Below are 19,950 nucleotides of genomic sequence, written 5' to 3' on the forward strand. Positions count from 1 at the left end.
GACAAGATCTTCAAAAGTCATTTGGGGGTGTCTGACACTGACCCACCTCTGAAGACTCACTTTCAGAAGAGGCATTAGACTTGCATCCAACACAGAGATGCTAAATTATTCAAGTCTTATCTTTCTTACAGATAACGGGAAGAGAGGCCGAGGTACAACCTTACTCCTGTGCGTTGCCTCACAACCGCAGCGTGCTTCCCACCAGAATACTGGGCAGGCAGGAGAAGCGTGGAAGTCTGTGGGTCTTAAGTCTTGGCACAATCTAGTCTGAAAACTAAGGCAAGACTAATGAGGTACAGATCTGCAAAATGCATCGTGATGTGGTTTACAGAGAGGAGGAGTGTGTTCCGATTCTCTCTTCTGTAACCTGCTATGTATCTTAAAGTCGCAAGCATAGCAAGAATGCTTTCCTGCTGTGACAATTTTGTTCCGGTGAGCTAAACCTTCAGTCAGCCTCAGAAATCGGGAGAGGGAACCCTAAATATTTTCCAGAGCGCTCATTTTTGAAGAGACTTGCTTGTGTGATTTCTGGGGGGCTAGGAGGGGGGAGAGTGAAGTAAGTAAAAATATTTATTAGTTGGTCAATCACTTTGCTTAGTAACATCTGTTCTGAAATTGGGGGGAAAAAACCCGAGGAACTTATATTTGTTTCTTGGGGATATAGTTTCCTTTTTCTAAACTCCCTATTGGATTAAAATAATGTTTTCAATTTCATGTCCTTACTATTACAGATAACACTGAAATATTGGGACAGAGGCTTCTTCATAACTGGTTTACTTAAAATGAAGCTGCTTTTTTTTTTTTTTTTTAACTTCAGTAAGCCTTTCCTCGATCCTTTTTTCCTCAGATTCCTAATTCTGTCATAGTGGGACCTCTTCTTGCAGAAGATTACTTTTTTTTTTTTTCATTAGGAATTTCAGAAGAGATTTATATATTGATCTTGAAAGTTAGTATGTGTGTGGGACTGAGGTTTGTCATTAATTAAGTCTAAAATTCTCTGGGGCTGGACAAGTGTTCCCAGTCTGAACTCTGGTACGGTCTAAAGGCCATCCTGAGAACGATGCCTCAGGTTACAGGTAAGTGATCCGCGGTCAAAACAGCTGAGAGAGTTTTTGATCTTGTGTGCTGATGAAAGGATTTAAACAAAATAATCACGTGTAAGTCTCTGCTCCTACGGAGAGCAGCGGGAGCGCTTGTTCTGAAGTGTTTTCCCCTGAAGCGTTTCCTTCCCCCACGCCGTTCGAAACCCGAAGCCGGTACAACGGCGCGCAGCCCCCCGCGAGCGCAGGGCGCCTTTGCCCCGTCTCCGACCGGGGCGCCGCTCCCGCAGGCCCGGGGCCGGCTGCCGGCCACCGCTAGCCGCGCCGTGCCCTTCCCCGCGGGGGAGGGCTCCGGCCCCGCCGCTCGCTGAAGGGGAGGCCCGGACCAGGCCCGGGACCCGCCGCGGCGGCCCGGGAGGCTCCCGCGCAGGTGCCGGGGACGGCGGGACGCCGCAGGGCCCGGCCTGGTGCGGCGGCCGGGTGGCGGGCAGCCGCGCGGAGGGGCTCGGCGCCGGGAGCGGGGCGCTGGCGGCCCCCGGCGGCCGGGGCGCAGGCAGGGCCCGGCGCGCTGTCCGGCCAGGCCGGGCCGGGCCACGCCAGGGCCGGGGCGCAGAGCTGCCTTCCCGTTAACCCAGGCCGCTTCAGCCAAGACAGGCGCTGGCGAGCGGGCGGGGTCCCCGGCAGACGGCCGCTCTCCCGCGGCTCCTCGGACCCCCCGGGCGGGACAAAGGTTGGTGCGGCTCCCGCAGAGTCCAAGGGTCGCTTGTTTGCGCAGAGGGAAGGCCGAGGCTCGGCGCTTTCAGCACCGAGTCCAGCCTCAGCCGAGACCTGGAGCGGGCGAGAGACGGAGCGAGCGTCCGTGGGTTTGTTCTGCATTTCTTAACGCAGGAATTCTGAAGGCCGTGACCAGGCAGAAAGATTATGTCTGCTTTAACGTTAAGATCTACTAAAATGTTTCTTGTCTTTTGCAGACGTGAATTTAGAACTTTCTGGACAGGGATTCAGCAACTGTTCCTTAGGAAATCATTCCCGGTTAGCAACGTACCAGGTTAGGCTGCTACTGGAAATTAGCGAATAAAACTACTTCTAGCGAATAAGCTTTTCATGTCTACTTGTTCTAAACAGACTGACTGCATGTCTCCAGAAGTGCTTTCTTGTGGGGGGCTACAGACTAAGTAGTTGACAAGAAACCACGATGTAAGAAACCTGGACTGGCTTAGTGGGTTTTCTTTGCTTGTTTAATAGATGTAGGAAACTCCTCTCCAGTATCCGAATGCATTTTGTTGCAGTAATTACTGCTTCTGATGTCAGAATACAGGTAAGATCATCCAGCTCCTCTTTTTCTCCTAGAGACACGATGTCTTCTGGAAACGATGGTCAACCCCAGACATTCACCAAACCAGCACTTGCTGAAAAAGAAGTGACTGAATTGGTTGACAGGGTGTTTGGATTAAAGGTGTCTTGGATCAGGCCACTCCCCAGCTATGACGATCAGAATTTCCACGTGCGTGTCTCAAGAAACAAAGGTGCGGCTGAAGGCGCTGATGAGTATGTCCTCAAAATCACCAATTCGGAAGACAGCCAGGAGCCCGACCTCATCGAAGCGCAGACCCAGGCCATGATGTTTCTCAGCACTGAAGGCTTTCCTTCAGCTACTCCGTATCTTACAAAAGATGGTGACATAATGTCTCTGCAGTCAGGAGGTGAGCAATTAGAAGCGCCTTTACTGCCCTGCTGTCACCCTTAGCTTGGCAGTAGCTTGCTATGTGGCGGGCCATAGAGATACTGAAGTAAAACTCTAGGCTTATTTTTAAATATTAGGGGATGTGTATCAGGTGACCTGTATGTCCAGCCATAATAGTCCAAACTCAAAATACCAGAAGCAAAGCAAGTCAAAGAGAGTAATAATTAACTATGAAAGCATTTAGGAAATAACTTCCGTGTAATGAATTGGAGAAAACGTTGGTCTAACCCGTCTGTGCACAAGAAAGGGAAAAAAAAGCCTCATTGACTAAATGATGTTACAGATTATTTGCCTACAGAATGGTGTAAAATACAGTTCTAGCCCATCTAAGATGCCAGAACAAATTGCTTTAACAGCGCTTGGAAGAAAAATTGTGTTGACATTTTGCTTTTATTTTCACTGTAACTTCTGTACAAAATCTGGGATTCCCGAGACCTCCTGTTCTGCTGCAAAACTGTGTAAGTGGGTGTCTGCGGGCACTGGAGGAAACCTGCTGTATGCAGAGTCAATTCCAGGCACAAGGACTAGAAGTCCAGCATAGACTGCAAGTGTGTTAAGGTTTGCACATCACCGTACAACGTTCTGGTAAATCGAATCTTTGAATGAAATCTCTTTTATCAGCTACACCTGATGGCTTCTGCACTGGGATAAACCTTTTTTGCCTCTTGCATTAGCTAATACTCAATAGCATACATTGAAGCGACTGACTGCCTCTCTCTCTGCTTGTTAGATACTGGACCTGGGAACAAAAAGTACATGGTCAGACTGCTGACTTACCTGCCAGGTGTGCCTGTAGCAAAAATTGCTACAAATACTCAGATTTTCTATGAGATCGGTAAGCTAGCTGCCAGTTTGGATAAAGCTCTCTCAGAGGTGAGTTCTTGTTGCTCCGGCCTCACAAACTTCTTTCTCAATTAGTTTCTCCTCTGTGTTTCTTCTTGTGCTTGCTGTCTGCTTTCCTCATCTGCAAAATTCAAGTTGGTGAATGCAGATGTCAGTTTAACTCATTTTTCAGGTGCCAACCTCCAAGCTGGCTGTTACTAAAGCATTTCCCCAAATAACGTGACCAGTTGGTGCTTATGACATGGTACTGGCGATCCTTTTGCAATGCGTTTTTGTACCGTGAACAGGGAGATAAGGATTTTTTTTTACTTACGTAGAACTCATCTGTTTGGTGTTTCAAACCTGGCAAATCAGGAGAGTGAACCCTAGGCTGCCCAAATTAGAAGCATGTAAAGCTTGTTTTGAAGCATTTTTGTGCAGTGCACATCAGGCACAGCTGGCTGATCTGTTATTTTGAATTCATTTTGACTTGCTGTCTTTCTCCTGGTCATTAGAACTGTGACCATTTAACATTGGTAGCAGTTGGTTCCTTCTCTACAATGCTTGCTGTGCCAATGAACAGAGATTTGTGACCCTTCTCTCATTCGTACCGCTTCCAGTCAAATAATCTTAATGCAAAGTAAGTTCGTTCTTTACTCTGTAATTATACAGGATAATAAAGCTGATAAATCAGCCAGTAATTAAGTTTGATACAGAAAAGAACTCTTGCATTATTTATTGCCTTTCATTAACCTTTCCTTCTCATGTTCTAGCCACTGGCTTCAGGCAATTATGAAATGTGAATCGCCAGCTTTACTAACCACATTCTTAAATTACAAGAGCATTTTTCAATTGGGAAAGATAATTTACTGTTGCCTTCTAACACTCTGGTCACACGCTTATAATGCGATTAAAACAATCTATATAGACCAGCTAGTCTCAAAATATGCCTGTGACTTGTCCCGCCAAGGAGGAAATAGTTGACGAGAAAGCAAATTTTGATGGAAAAGGGTCTTTATGCCCTTAACATATGGATTATAATCTACCAAGGTTTGTCATTTCAAAGAAAGAAAATTACAATCATTACTGTCAAAACTTCAAAATATCGTTGACACTAAAAATAATACCTAAGGTATTAAATATTCTGATGACAGATCAGAAAATAGAGCCTGTCTTTCCTACCCAGTTAATTTATTTTGTCAGCTTGGTAGCAATGTGCCGTGCTTTGTTTTGTGCACAAAACAGTATTCCACCACTTTCTCTGTTGGCGTCTCCTTTTGCTTGGACGCGCCTCACATCCTCTAAATGGAAATAAGTTTATGGGTGTAAAGCCATAAAGACATAAAGTCTGTGGCTTTACAGCACCAAGGGCCCGTGACCTTTTATTATCCTTCACACACCTGGTAACCCCTTTACAGCTTGCTGGAATACCCTGTTTGTGCTGGGAAGATTGCAGTGGTTGCTTACCAGATGACATTCTTCCTACCAGTGTGGTGCTTTATACAGCATTAGGGATCCTGTATTGTGATTTTTGCTTTAGGCTTGATCTTGTTCCTTTCTTTTTCATATACGGTTCCAGTTTAGCTATCATCTAGCTATCTTTAAAAGGCTTAATTGCAAGCATGGGCTTCTTTTTAAGAGGAAGCCAGCTGCTCTAGTGGGAAGGTTTTTTAATTTGCCCTATGCTCTGATAGAATCTGGCCCACAAGCCACCTTAATAAGCATTAGAGGATTCAAGGGTAAGAGTGGTATGTGGTGGGAGAGATGCTTTTCATCCTTGAATGTCACTTTCCAAACCACCTTTTTCATTGGCTAGTGAGAGACAGGTTAGGGACCTTGTTGTTTAAAATATTTAGGCTACCTGGATGTAGAAAGGCAAATTTTTGTAAGAATAAAGCTCTGTCCAGTATCTCCATAAAGTACTTCTCAGGATTTTTCATCTACCAGCTGATCCTAAGGCTCGTCCCCAGAAGCTGCCACCTTTAAATGCACCGAGGGTGCCTGTTCCCCGCACGCTGGCAGGTTTTGTGTCTCTCCTGCCCCAACAGCTTTCTGTAGCGCCAGCTGTGCAATCCAGGCTCTGCCAGCGTAGGACTCTGGCCTTGGCAAGGCCTCGAAGTCGGTACATGATGTCACGTTACAGAAAGTCAGTATCAGTTTTAAATTATTTGGGTGATGAATGACTTAAGACAATCTTTGTACTTAAAGAATGGGGAAAAACCCATTCGGGTTGTATGTAAATATTAAGATGCTTGCCTTAATCATTCTTCAGGTTATTCTTTTACTTGTTGATATAAAGCAATAGTCAAAATCATGGTGCTTTTCAGCGAGTCTCATTAGGAGCCTGTTAAAGTTAAAAGGGGCTTTGAATCAAGCCCTTTTAATCATAAAACCAGGATTTTTACTTATGGCCTATTTTATCTTGTGCTTTTTCCAAAGAAATTCCATCATCCATCAGTAAAAAGTCTGCATCGAGGTCAGTTCATTTGGAACCTGGCAAACGTTCCCCTTCTAGATCGGTACATTTATGCCTTGGGCCAGAACAAGTATCGTGACATTGTGCAGCAAGTTATTGAGCAGTTTAAAGGGAAAGTAATACCCAAGCTAAGCAGTTTTCGAGCCTGTGAGTATTTTGTTTTCATTGTAATTATGTTGAACTGAGACACTGAAATTTCTTACAGGGGTTTGGGTCTGTGAAGAAGGCAAAAAAAAGCAAAAATAAGTCCCCTTTATCCCTAGGGATACACGTGCAAATATTGTGCTGAATGAACACAGCGCAGAATAAGCCAGGAGCAGTGTGCTGTCCGGAGTCAGGTTCAGTTCTTGATCTTTCTGACGAGTTTGCTTCCAGTTAAGGTGATGTTGTTATATCAGCTTAATAAGGATATATGGAGTGCGCTGCTGCCCTTCGTAAAGGCCCAAATAACGATTTAATCGTATTTTTTGAATTCAACTCGCATTGATGTTGATGATAATTTAACAATTTGAAAAGTGCTATTCTGCGTTTGGAAAACAAGTAGCATATCACAGGTGGTACCGGACCCGAGTAAGACCTCATGACGCTCCCTCTATCAGTTGCTATCTGGTCACCTGCTGGCGGAACGGAGGTTCCTAGGAAGCAGTAGGGCCGTGAAAGGCGACGCTTGATGCTGAGGGAGGCTAGTATGGTTTTGTGGTTGAGCGTTAGTTTGAGCCTCTGTGCATCTTTTCAAAGCTGTTTCATTGAGAAGTGGGGAAAAAAAGTTAGATTCTGCTATTTAATGATTATTAAATACTGTTTCTATTTTTTCCGTGTTTAGGCATCAATCATGGAGATCTTAATGACCACAACATTCTAGTAGACTCCAGTTCTGCTTCCCTGGAGAATCCTCAGTACAGAGTGTCCGGCATCCTGGATTTCAGTGACATGAGTTACGGGTATTACGTATTTGAAGTCGCAATAGCCATCATGTACATGATGATTGAGAGCCCAGATCCCCTGAGCGTGGGAGGGCATGTTCTCGCAGGGTTTGAAAGCGTCCTGCCGCTCACGGAGGAGGAGAGAGGTGCCCTCTTTCTCTTGGTGAGCGGGAGGTTTTCTCAGTCCCTTGTCATAGCGGCCCACACAGCTCTGCGGCACCCAGAGAATACGGAGTACCTCATGATCACAGCCAAAACCGGGTGGAAGCACTTAATGAAAATGTTTGAGGTGGGCCAAGAAGCTGTAGAGAAGACGTGGTTTGAGACCGCCGAAGCATACACGAACCACGCACCTGCCGAGTAGACGGGTGGCTGCTGAGGTACCGGCGCGGCGGCAGCTGACCCTACTGCAATAAAGGCGGCGCTGCCTGCGCTGGAGCGCGTCCACCGCCGTGTGTACGCAGCAAGGGGCGGGGCGCGATCCGGGGCGAGGGTCGGTCTCTCCTCCCCGAGGCGGTGGTCGCTGCCCTCGCCCCAGCGGGCCCGCCTCCCGTGCCCGCACCGGCCGCTGCGGCTGTCTGGGCCGCGCTGGCCCCGCTCCGGGCTGCGGCCTTGGCGCGATCGGGGCGGTACCGGCCGCCCCTCCCCACGGCGCCAAGGGGGCGGTGCGGGGGGCGGCAGCTACGGCGGCCGCGGGGGGGAGCCGTTACGGCGGCGCGGCCGGGGAGGGAGACCCGTCAGGGCGGCGCGGGCAGCCGTTACGGCGGCGGCAGCTCCGCCGCGCGCTGACCCTCCGGGCGGGAGCGCGGGCGCGGGCACGAGCGCCGGCCCCGCCCAGCGGCGGTAGGGGGCAGGGGCGCCCGGCCCCGCCCTAGTCCGGCACGCGGCACCGCGCAGGCGCGGCGGCCATTTCCGACGCAGCGGTGAAGGTTTGGGCGCGGCCGTAGCGCCCGGTTCTTCTCCGCCGGACGGGACTCGTTCGCCCTCCCCGGCCGATCGGTCCCCTCCGGCCTGCCGTGAGTGAGCGCGGGCGGGCGGGCGGGTTGGGGGAAGCGGGGCGCGCCCCTGCGCGCCGCGGGAGGCGGCGAGGCCCTCGCCTTCCGCCGCGGTGAGGATGACTCTGCAGTGCGGCCGCGGGGGGGGGGGCGCCCGGCCGGGCGCGGCTGCAGCGCCCTCTGGGGCCCTGGCCGGGCGCTCGGTGCCGGTTAACGTGCGTTGTGGTGTCTTGCAGGCCAGCTTCCCTTCTGCCCGCAGCGCGTCCCCGGCACGATGGTGAGTGGCGGCTGCGGGCCGGACCCGCCTTCCCCGGGGCTTTGCCGAGCCGCGGGTCGTGTCGAGTCGCGGCCCGGTCGGCTGGCGGCGCGGGCGGGTCGGCTGCAGCGTGCGGGGAGGCGACGGGCGGTCACGCCGCAGAGGGGCCGTGGCCAGCCCCTGCGGGGCCGGGGGCACGGGCACAGCCGCGTCCGTGGGCCAGGCCCGCGTGTGTAACGGTAGCGGCGTTACTTCCTTACCCTGGGTGCCAAACTGCGGTCACTAGGCGATGGGGTTTTTTACGTGCGGCTCAGAGCGTCGCTAATTTTAGAATGTTGCTTTCTGACGAGAGAACGATGATATTTAATGGGCTGTTGCTTTTTACAGTCTCGAAGATATGACTCCAGAACTACCATATTTTCTCCAGAAGGTATTTTTTAACCTCACACTTTCAAGTAAACTCTGACTGTTCTATCCAGCTTCTCAAAACTAAATAACATGCTACTTGTATAAAGGTTGGTTGCTTATAGTGTGTTTCCATCCATACATGAGTTACAGAAATCATATATACCTGCCAGAAGTAGCGCCCAATTAGGGTAAGGACACCAAGGGAGACCTCTAAATTCGTTCTAATTCAATCAATAATGAGACCGCACCCCATTGGAGACTGATACCACCTGCCGTGTCTTTGAAATAACTTGAGCAAATCTTCACTATTTGCCTTTTGTTTGAGAGTGGATGGATTTTGTTACTGTTCCCCCCTCCCCCCGAGAATGCATAATATCCCGCTGGTACAATCTCACTCCTCCTTATTATTCTTACACATGCTGAAACAAGTACGTACAAGCCATGCTTTCCTATTCCTTAGGTGGGATGGGCTCAAAAAATCTAGTATCAGATATATTCTTTGATTATTGAAGATCTATCTCGGCTCATTCTGCTGTGCCAGAGAGTGTTCTGTACATTTTTTTTGTTTTTTGGAAAAGAGTTTTTTTTTCCACATTGGTGATGCTGTGTATCACCTTATCAGACTTGTGGATTTTCCTTCTCTGACTCCTTCCTCCTTTTCAAACAATTAATTTACTACCAGCTGGTAACAGACTGAAGAACTAATGAGCATCTGTCAGATTCTTGCAAATTTAAGTCACCTTGCGTACTTGGTCTTGTTCAGTGTTACTTTTTTGATGTTACTAATTAAAATCCTTTCCTAGGTCGCTTGTACCAGGTTGAGTATGCAATGGAAGCAATTGGACATGCAGGTACTTGCTTGGGAATTCTAGCAAATGATGGTGTTTTGCTAGCAGCAGAGAGACGCAACATTCACAAGCTTCTTGATGAAGTGTTTTTCTCGGAGAAAATATACAAACTTAATGAGTAAGTTGAAATGATGATCAGATGTCCAGTGACGTTATCAGTAACAAAACACTGCTGTTATTCAGACATTTTAGCACCGAACCTGGTTTTATTTTGAAGTGTTAGTATTCCTTTTTGTTCAGTGTTTTAGACAGGTATGACTATTTTGTCATTGTTTGCTTCAGTAGTTCTCCTTCTAAAGTAGAAGCATCGCTTTTTTTTTTTAATCTCTAGGAGAATTTTCTAGGTGGAATAGCCTGTTTGCTGGTACTTCCCCATACAAGGTAATGTTATTGCAGGACTTAGAAAATAGGGAATTCTGTTTTACAAAATACCGTTGGGGGGGGGGCCAGAATAAAGAATGCACACAAAAATCGCCATGCTATTTCAGCTCGGCATTCTCTTTTAAGTCTTTGTTTTTCTTTTGCGATTCAGAGAGAACAAGATAATTAGGTAAAACATGCCTTAGGTTTCTTTGCCACAATTGTAGCAGAGATGATATCTCTTCCTACTATGACTTCCTTTTTAGTTCTCTGGAAGTTAAATTTGTGATGTCAGAGCGAAGAGTGTTACGGATTATGCTCCCTTGCCTGTAAGGGAGGTAGAGCTTCATCCTTGCCAGAAGGTGCACATGAAACACAATTTTCATCCTGTCAGCTTCCCGTTCTGTGTTGATCTTGAAAGCAGCTAGAACTGTAGGAAGTACTGGATTTTCCAGGAGGCTGCATAACAGTGCACTGGAGTAGTCGCCTAGGCCAGCCCTTCCATCTTCTGAAAAATTCTTAAGTTCGCTTCGAAAAAATAACCTGGATTATTTTTCTTGAATCCTTTCTGTGTAGTGAAAGCTTGGTAGCGATATTGGATTGGGCAAAAGAGATCTTAATTTAAGAGCTAATGAAACAATGAAGGACGTGAAGCGCTTATTTTTCTTACAATCAAATCAAGGTCACTGAATTTCAGTTACGCAAATGCAATGTGTCAGCCAGCAGCTTCCACTGAAGGCCTGTCACATCCGTGTGGGCCCTGGTGTGCTGTGTCAGGTGGCCTCCCGATGGGCGCTTGTATGGAGCTAATGGCTCTTGTGAAGACACTCGGGACTTAATCGTCTTTGGCATGATCCGCTTCTCAGAACTGTACGTATAACTAACATACTGACCCGCTTCCTTTTTGCTGTCCACCTCTGCTCTTACGAAATGGTTACATAATTGTTTTGATGTACCCTAAAGGCAGGAGCTGATGAACCTGTTTTATATGGCAGCTACATAGTTTTGATCAGAAAAGCCCAACAGTAGGTGTTCTGCTTGAACCACTGAATGAAGACGTGACTATTTGTTGGAGCTTGATAGAAATTCAGTTAATTTGTATGCTTATGTTGCAGGGATATGGCTTGCAGTGTTGCAGGAATAACTTCAGATGCCAATGTTCTGACAAATGAACTGAGACTGATTGCGCAGAGGTAGGTCTCCTGATAGTTAATGTGGTTTTACTTGCCTGCGCTGTCAGATTCAGTTCTGTTTTATGTATTAAATCAACATGAACGTGCATTTAGTAGAGCAGGCGTAGATTGTTTGAAATAAAGCAGCTAGATCAAAGAGGCTGTAACTTAGGAACTTGTTTCTTTGTTAAATGTGGTAAAGGATGCTGTCAGCAAAACAAGTTTTGAAAACTGTTTTTTCTTCTCTTTCATGTTAGGTATTTGTTACAATATCAAGAGCCCATTCCTTGTGAACAACTGGTAACAGCACTATGTGATATCAAGCAGGCTTATACACAGTTTGGAGGTAATGAAGCATTGTGCTTTTAAATGTTTAAGGAATGATTCTGTTACATAACTTGAAGCATCTGAGTCCCTGGACAGTTCTACCAAATTCTTCTGTAACAAGTTATACTGAGAAAAACAATAGCCAAATTTAAGAGGGGAATGGGTAGTCATGGTTACTGTTTTGCTACTGAAGGTGCTACGTTTTAGGGATTGAGAAATTGATGGCTGAGATTCCGGCCCATTGCCTGGGGTGCTCTTGGATTTAGTGAATGCCTTCAAAAGACCAGCAGAGAATTGTTTGCTATGTAACCTTTCAACATTTGGGGCCCATCCAGCATAATGGCACAATGAATCACAAATAAGACCGTATGTAGGGGTATCAATATTGTAACACTTTAAAAAATAGTATTTCTGTGGATCGAGCAACACGTTAGAAAATGATGTTGTAAGTAGTGTTCCTTAGTAGGCGAACTGATGATTCTGGTATTTTACATATACGTAGTGTGAAAGAATTACCTTTTTATGTACCTGGCTTTTGACACTGTTAAGTTATACGCTTTAACGGCTAAGCTACATACTTTAAATATTAAGTTTTGATTTAGAGTCCTGAGATGATAAATTACAATTTGTGGAGATGGAAATGAGCTGCTCTTGGGGTTAAATGAAATAAACCTCTGCTACCCGCCCCCCCGCCATGACTTAGAAAGAAATGCTGGCGTGCTTATCTCAAGCAACAGAAGTACAGAACAGTCCATTAAATCCTAGGTCACAGGAATAGATTTGAAAAAGGAAATCAAAGAAAATAATTGTCACTCATGACCAATCTTGTTACTAAATTTAGATTGCTAATAGCCTTCTTTTCAACAGGAAAACGTCCTTTTGGTGTTTCGTTGCTGTATATTGGCTGGGATAAGCATTATGGATTTCAGCTGTATCAAAGTGATCCTAGTGGAAATTATGGAGGGTGGAAAGCTACATGCATTGGGAATAACAGTGCTGTAAGTTCTGGGTTTTTTCCTCTCAAAAAGTCAAGCAAAAAAAAAAAAGTGTAAATTGCACTGTACTAATTAAACTGTTGATTGATTGCTGTTGATTACTAGCGCAGAGCAGAAATAGATAACTGTAGAAACACTGTTGTTATTCATGTATTGATATTATCTGGCAAAAAGCAACTGTTTGGTTGATTGCCCAAAGATAGTGTTTTAATTTCTGTGAAATTTATAGGCAGCTGTGTCAATGCTAAAGCAAGACTACAAAGAAGGAGAAATGACCTTAAAGACTGCACTTGCATTAGCCATTAAGGTTCTAAACAAAACCATGGATGTTAGCAAACTCTCTGCCGAGAAAGGTAAGCAGTTCGCTAATACGGGATAACACCCTTTGCTTAAAAAAAGAAAATGTAGTGAATGTATATACACTAGATGTGGTTTATTGGATATTTAGCCGTCATGTGAAAAATGTTTTTAGAAGATGCAGCAGCTCTCAGCCTTAACCTTTCTAAGAGACATACAGATAGCTTAGTTGAGATGATCCACCTTGGTCAGCTCCAGGAGCTAGACCACAGTTTAGGGGTTGTAGGCCGCATTGGCGCGGTAGTGGAAATGGCTACATGTCTGGTAGAAGGGTCACTGGAGAGGTATTAATGTGCTTGTATATGCTGCTGCGGAAGAGGACTGCTGCCATCTGGCTTGCCCGTCAAGCTTCTTTGTAGAGGCAGGACAAGACCCTTCTGCTTCATTGTCAGTTGTAACCACAAATCTTACCCTTCTGATGATTGCTCTGTCTAAAGGACAAAATGTAACGCCGCTGTCTGTTCCATATGTTTCAGTTGAAATTGCAACACTGACAAGAGAGAACGGAAAGACAGTAATAAGGGTTCTGAAGCAAAAGGAGGTGGAACAGTTGATAAAACAACATGAGGAGGAGGAAGCAAAAGCTGAACGTGAAAAGAAGGAAAAAGAACAAAAAGAGAAGGATAAATAGAATATGAAAACAAGTGTTCTGTAGATAATATAGGACCTGCTTCAGTAAAAGATAATTTGGATTTCTGTTTTGTAGAAGCCTACAAATATGCCATGGAGGACCCAGAATTACTTTTGATGAACCAGGTCCTTAATAATCATTCAGATAATTAGTTTACTGCTCCTTACATTGACCAATAATTGCTTTAATTCTTGAAGACTCTATTTCTTTCATCTTCTACTTTTTATTATGGAATAAAATTTAAGAAGAATAGCGATGGGTGTCTTTATTTCCTCAGTAATGCCTGGATATGCACAATCTTGAGGGATTTAATCGCTTTAAACCATTAAAACAAGGTATATGCTAGTTGGTAAAGAACAAATATGGTGTTAGAATTGTTAGAATTTTGTGTGTATGTGTGGGTTTTCCTTTTAAAGTAGTGAAAAGGGCTCCTAAGTTTGAAAATCATTTCACAAATACAGAATTCAAGTGTGCTGGCATGCCAAGTTTTAATTTTGGCCTATTTTGTTCTATAACAGGCTATGTCAAACTGATGGTCTTGCAAGCAGTAGTGTTTTAAACATGCCCTGTAGCAAATGTGTTCAGTTTATCATAGCCTTTCATGAGTGCATGTGTTTTCTAAGAAATTAATCATACAATACTAGCTATATTCACACAAACTAGAAAGACGTTTTACAAAGGCCACGTGAAAATGTTAAGCTATCTCGTCAAAATACAAATAGGTAAATAAAATAGTGCATGATTTTAGGCCATGTTGACTATTTTACACTTTATCCTGAAAGGAAATTGAGGTGTTTTATATTTAGTTTAGTGTTGCTGACACTTTCCCAGAGAATTCGGTTCCCTTCTCTGACAGACAACAATCTAGAAAACTAACCAGTTAAGCGCTTCAGAAATGGTAATATTTGTGCATGAATTAGAAATTACAATAATTTTTGTTCAGATTGTCCCTATAGTGAATGCAAAATAATAGGATTTTCAGAGCAACAAAAATCTCTTCTAGTTCTGGGAAAAAAAAAATAAATCTGGAGTTAGTAGAGGAGATGGAAACAAGTTACTGAAAATTATTTTGTACCCTTTCAGTTACCAAACTGAAAAGCTCACTCGAGTGACATGCTTAAATGAGAGGCCTTACCTGCTGAATTTCAAACTGTGATACTGGTGATCCAGCCCCTTTGTGCTGACCCTGGATTGTGTCTATCTTGTAGTTTTTTGGTTTGGGTTTGTTTTTTGGTTTGGTGGTTTGTTTTTTTTTTTTTTTTACCCCAAAGGATATCTGGTGTTTACAGGATTTATTATGACCATTTAAAGAAACAGAGTGAATCCATACCGTGTTTTATTATTTTCAATCTATCCCAGACATTTTTGACTGATAAAATGTACTTTGTCAACATGGCCAGAAATTACCCTTCGTCTCAACAAAACCCATTTTTGAGCTCATTGCTGTAAGATTCACTGTTGAGAACAGAGGAAAGAATCTGACTTGAGGTGTCTGTGCTGCAGCTTGCAACCTCTGTACAGAGACCGGTGTGGGCTGGCATGGGTTCTGTGCAGGCTGCAGGACCTGCTTGTTAATTTTGTAAGTCTCAGTGCAGGCCAATTGCTTTAGTCTTTTGTACTGGACTTAGTACTTTGTTAGTGTTCAAATTTTATAGCTAATAATAGTTACACTGAGTTTTACTTGCACCTTGTGCAGCAGTAGCTCTTCCAAATAATAACATAGGAATGATATTTCATGTAACAATTCCTGAATAGTTGCAGACAACATGCAATGGGTAAGATTTAATCTCCATTATAAAGGGTTGTATAAATACCTCAAGCTCCATTTTTATGTTGACAATTCAATGCTCAATCTCCTTATTTTTTGATACCATGAATGCAATGTATCAGCATCTTTTGCAGATTTCTAGATCACTGATGATGGTTTATACGAGTACTTGGACTATGCCCTAAAAGCAGCAATGCCAAAATGGAGTTTTTTCGAACTTCTCAAAGATCACTTGAAACAAAACGTGATAGACTCCAGCAATGCTTTCTGTCCTCTAGGAAACCATTAAGAGCACCTGAGTCTGGGTTCATCAATGTATATAAATCACGCAAGGCAATTTGTTTAGTGTACTAGTAGAAGTATTATTAGATAGCTTAGGATATAGATTTATTCAAATATTTTTTCTTAAATGCTTCTGTTTCTAACAAAGAGGGGATAACAAATATTTTTGGATCTTTGTTTAAAGAATTGCCAATAGCGTTTCTTTGCCAAACACTGCATCATTTGCTGGTAAAGGAGAACTTTTTAGATACTGTAATAATCAAAAGTTGGAATGATTCAAATAATTTTCTGATCTGTACTCCATTGATGTATTGAAACATTGTGCTAAGTTGTATAGTTACACTACATTTTAAAAGATCTATTTATTTAAAGGTTTTGTTTACCCAAAGCATTGTCAAATACTTTGAGTATAATCTTTGAACAACAATTACCAATTTAATTTCAAAAATGCCATCTCTACTGAGTGCCATTAATAGCTGATTGTGAGATGAGCCTCAGTACTGCCTTGGAATAGGCAAGTAGCTCTAGCTGGCACTCATATCCAAGATGTGCAGTAAAGTTTTGGTAAACTACATTTAATTTCTGGTTCTTTTCTGCATTTGAACCTAGGACAGTAAGCAGATGCTGGAGATCTTTTATTGACTAGAATCTTCCTGGGACATCCTTACACTAATGCAAGTTCCTTACCTTTTTCCTAGAAATAGAGCAGTGTTTGACTGCATAGGCCTATTGTGTTGATTCTGGCTTTGTGTGCTTAAAAAAAAAAAAAAAAAAAAATCACCACTATCTGTGCCTTTTCTGGGAGTGGTTTGGGGATAAGTCGTAAGAACAGAAAAATGATTTTGGCGATACATTTGAGTTGTCTTTGCTAATCAAAATGATCTTCCTGTTCTTTGTATGTTTTTTTGGTGTACGTAGTGTTTACGTAGAGTTTACAGTGTATTATATAAGTAGTTCAAATATTTAGCTATAGCTGTGGATTAAATGTTATTTTAACACGGGAACTTCATGTGGTGCTGTGGAAGGTGACAGATTTTTCAAATTAGGTAAAAGTATTTACTTGAAACTGTTTGCATAATATGATGTTAGTAAACTTAAAGACTGGATAGTTTATGTCTCACTTGAGTGCATGATAGAGCTTGTTAGGGCAAGTACTCACAAATAAATTGTCCTAATAAATTGTAATGTGTTTTGTTATTCTAAGTAGTTTAAGAGATAATGAAACTACTGCTTCTCCAGTAATATCTGTGCTGTCTCTTGCATCTGTCAGTGTTTAAAAAAGGAGTTAGCTTGTTTTCTAGATGACTGTATTCTGTTCAAATAAAGTCAAATTAACTTCTAAGACTGCTTCTTACGTGACTTACTGTATTGTGCACTGGAAGACAGAAGATTCCTTTAGATGTACTTCCCTATTCATTCAAATATTTTTACTTGTCAGATGTACAAAAGCACCCAAATTAAGATGATAAAGGACTTTTTGTGTTAACTTGGGCTGCTGCTTCTGTTTTGTTATGGATTCCCAAGGTAATTATTTATTCTTTCTGTTCATAATCTTAAAATTGGGGACAATACTTCTCCACTGTGTTGTGAGAACAAATGTATTGATGATTACACAGCGTTCAAATTAATGTTGGGTTTTTTTGTATGTGATACATAGATAACATAGCTAAGTGTATACAAGACATCTAAGTCCAAGAAGTTAATGCACTCAGGTACTTCATACAGGAGAGAAATGATGTAGCTTCAGACTAGATGAGATTCTAGGACTTAAATGTCTTTCATTTTCTTTAAAGAATATTTTCCATTACAGTTTTTCTGTAGTAAAAGTTGTCCTCTTTTTCAAGTTTTAATTGCAGCTATTTCTATTACAATATGAAAAAACGCTAAAATAACTTGATCTGAGAGTACCCTTCACTTCACTATAGCTCTTGGCTTTAATCTGGAGGAAATTCAGCTTCACAAAAAAAATTTACAATATTTCTGATTTTACAAAGAGAACTAAGCAGCTTGCTATTTTTATCTGTGATTAATTTGGCATTTAGCTTTCCAGTTAAAGTACTCTTCAGTGCACAGTAAAAACTGCCATCAACTAATTTACTGGAGATTCTCAGAACATGCTTTAGTGGGGACCTTCAGATGTCAACTCCTGCTGAGAAGGACCCTTAGAAAGATAGCAGACATTACTCATGTAATTGTTTAGGCTTTCACTTAATGATAAATATTAAACTTAACATGCTGCTGTTAGTGTTAACATTTTGCTTCAAGTTCAAAGCAGCAGGAAAAAATGGCTTCTTATTTATAACTACTATTTTCTAAAACAGTAATAATACAACATAATCAATGTGTGCCAGATGATGCTACATAAAATATTTAGCAAAATGTTGGGCATGTAACCAAGACAGTTTAATCCTTTTACATCTTACAGCATCTGGTTTGCCTAGCTAGGACCCAGCTGCAAACAAATTCATAGTTATGTAATAAAACCAGTTTGCTGTGTCCTGCACATTTGAGTGGCAGCTATGTTTAACACTGTTAACTAGACGTTACGGCTCTAAAATGCATTTACTGCAATGCATGTAACGCTGCTGACAGAAATACAGATTTTACGTGATAACCTCATGTTATGTTAGGAACACCAGGTGCGGTGCAGTGGTGGACCAGTTGTCATCAAAAACTACAGATTTGCAATTTCAGTAGAAACACTGCCCAGTAATTTTTGGGGCAGTCAGAAAATATTAGAACTCCAGTGTATCACAAAAGAATAAAATAGGGGGTTTTGTGCTATGCTTTGGGCTAAAATATATTTTTATTTACTCTGAAATCTTACGTTGACCACTGCATACACACTGAGCATTTCAAAATAAGAGTCACACGCTGCATCCTTTAACACATATGTATTTCGATTGTGGAGGAGAAGCTGTATACAAATGGATTCTCAATATATAAAATGACCATATTTACTGCCAAGCATTCAAATCAATACGACATGTCACTAGAAGTGTGCTGGAAGAAACTACTGTGTAAGCAGCCTTTTTTTCAGATGGCTTGTATGGACTGCATTATGTCTTGCACAGGCATGCACAACCTAAATATGGCTGCAGGATAAGATAATACAGAAAAACACGAGTTTAAAAATTAAGGAAGGGATTGAAATGCTTAAGTACTCTGTTTTGGTCATCAAAAAGATTAATGATTTACACAAAAAGATGCATTGTTTTTCTATAAAATGAACATGATATAAAAGAATGTTGATAACTGACAAGGTGCTTAATGAAATTACTACTTTGGGTAATGCTCATTTTAGGAAGATACAAAGTTGCTAAAATTATTTGCTTTGAATAAGGTCCATTTTTCTGAGGAATCTGGTATCTAGCACTTTTCATGTAGCAGCTGATTAACACTGTGTAAAGCCATTTAGCCCTTCTTTCCAAGCCTCTTCTCTCTGTAAAAATCTTAAACACTATCTTAAATGTAAAAAATGCATTAATGCCAGCTGCTTCTATTTTCCATGGCAATGTGTACACTGTATGTTTCCACTAGGATGATTTAGGAAAAATCACTGATTAAATTTCACAGTTGGTGCCTTTAAAGTTGTCTTTCACAACAACTTTTTATTTACCTGACACAGAAATAAAAGGTGTTTTTTTTTTACAGAGTATTCATTATCTATGTTATATATCTGTAATATACATAGAGATCGAAATATCCAAGGTCTTTTTAGCTTGCATCAATTTATCTATTTTTTGATTAAAAGTTCCAAAACATTCTGATTTAGAAACTTAAAAAAACCCAAACCTTACTGAGTGTTTCATATGGAATGGAAGTTAAAAATTAGTTTGTTTAATATTTTCCTTTTCACTAAAAATCACTTAAACTTATACCCTCCCCAAAAACACGGTTTAAAAGAAACAAATGTTGACCCGGGTGGATCTACCATTGCTATTTAGCGTTTACGTTGCAGCTGCTGCTGCCGCGTTTCAGTGAGGCACGTCGAGCGACGGCGGGTCGCTCGAGAGGCAGAAGCAGCGACCTCAGCTCACCACCTACCTAGTCAGCACCTGCGCCTCCGAAGGAGCCTTTTCTTTAACTCTGGAAGCGACGGGACGGTGCACGAGGGGTGCCTTCGGGCACAGTGCTCAGCGGGACCGCTACAGCTTTCCCTCCGAGGTACCTGCTAGTGAGCTCCTTCCGTAGCACCTGCCTCCCTCACGGGGAACTTCTCCTGACAGCCCGAGGGGGGAGGCGACGGCCGTTACCCGCCCGAAGCAGGGCCGCCGAGGCACGCAGCTAGCGGTTAGCGGCAGGATTGTCTGCCTAGCCCCACGCGGCCCCACACGTCTCCCACACAGCGCGGGGCCGCGAATCGATACCTCCGGGACTGACCGCCGGAAAAAACGACCCGGGACGATGCCTTGCCGAGGCCGCGGCTGAGGTTCGCGCCGCCGCCGACCCCCCCCGCCTTCTCCCGCCCCCCGCAGCGCGCCAGCCGTTCTAACGGTTCCCGCCGCGCGCGCTCCTCTCCCGCCCCCTCATGGCTTCCCGGCGG

General features: G+C 43.3%; 2 protein-coding genes and 1 long non-coding RNA gene across 10 annotated transcripts; 2 read left to right on the forward strand and 1 right to left on the reverse strand.

Moving 5' to 3' along the window:
* Window positions 1-1,046: 1,046 nt before the first annotated feature.
* Window positions 1,047-7,443, forward strand: HYKK (hydroxylysine kinase). Of its 7 annotated transcripts, none has more exons than XM_076348432.1 (6): window positions 1,047-1,076; window positions 2,012-2,088; window positions 2,391-2,743; window positions 3,515-3,657; window positions 6,046-6,229; window positions 6,906-7,443. In XM_076348432.1, the coding sequence occupies exons 3-6, from the start codon at window positions 2,398-2,400 to the stop codon at window positions 7,367-7,369; spliced, it is 1,137 nt and encodes a 378-aa protein (XP_076204547.1). In that variant the 5' UTR covers window positions 1,047-1,076; window positions 2,012-2,088; window positions 2,391-2,397; the 3' UTR covers window positions 7,370-7,443. The 7 variants fall into 7 exon arrangements, with proteins under 7 accessions (XP_076204547.1, XP_076204548.1, XP_076204549.1 ...); XM_076348433.1 differs by lacking the exon at window positions 1,047-1,076 and adding an exon at window positions 1,139-1,157; XM_076348434.1 differs by lacking the exon at window positions 1,047-1,076 and adding an exon at window positions 1,451-1,470.
* Window positions 2,253-6,049, reverse strand: LOC143165104 (uncharacterized). Of its 2 annotated transcripts, none has more exons than XR_012996205.1 (2): window positions 5,468-6,049; window positions 2,253-3,748 (listed from the first exon to the last, which is right to left on the reverse strand). It is a non-coding gene; the product is annotated as an uncharacterized LOC143165104 (long non-coding RNA). The 2 variants fall into 2 exon arrangements; XR_012996206.1 differs by having other exon boundaries at window positions 5,074-6,049.
* Window positions 7,444-7,864: 421 nt separating the features above from the next.
* Window positions 7,865-16,746, forward strand: PSMA4 (proteasome 20S subunit alpha 4). The gene is made up of 9 exons (XM_076348437.1): window positions 7,865-8,021; window positions 8,237-8,277; window positions 8,644-8,686; window positions 9,468-9,630; window positions 10,988-11,065; window positions 11,302-11,390; window positions 12,239-12,369; window positions 12,596-12,719; window positions 13,200-16,746. Exons 2-9 carry the CDS (start codon window positions 8,275-8,277, stop codon window positions 13,352-13,354), a joined length of 786 nt encoding a protein of 261 aa, XP_076204552.1. The 5' UTR covers window positions 7,865-8,021; window positions 8,237-8,274; the 3' UTR covers window positions 13,355-16,746.
* Window positions 16,747-19,950: the final 3,204 nt, after the last annotated feature.

The sequence above is a fragment of the Aptenodytes patagonicus genome, chromosome 10, assembly GCF_965638725.1.
Source record: "Aptenodytes patagonicus chromosome 10, bAptPat1.pri.cur, whole genome shotgun sequence".
Lineage (NCBI taxonomy): Eukaryota > Metazoa > Chordata > Aves > Sphenisciformes > Spheniscidae > Aptenodytes > Aptenodytes patagonicus.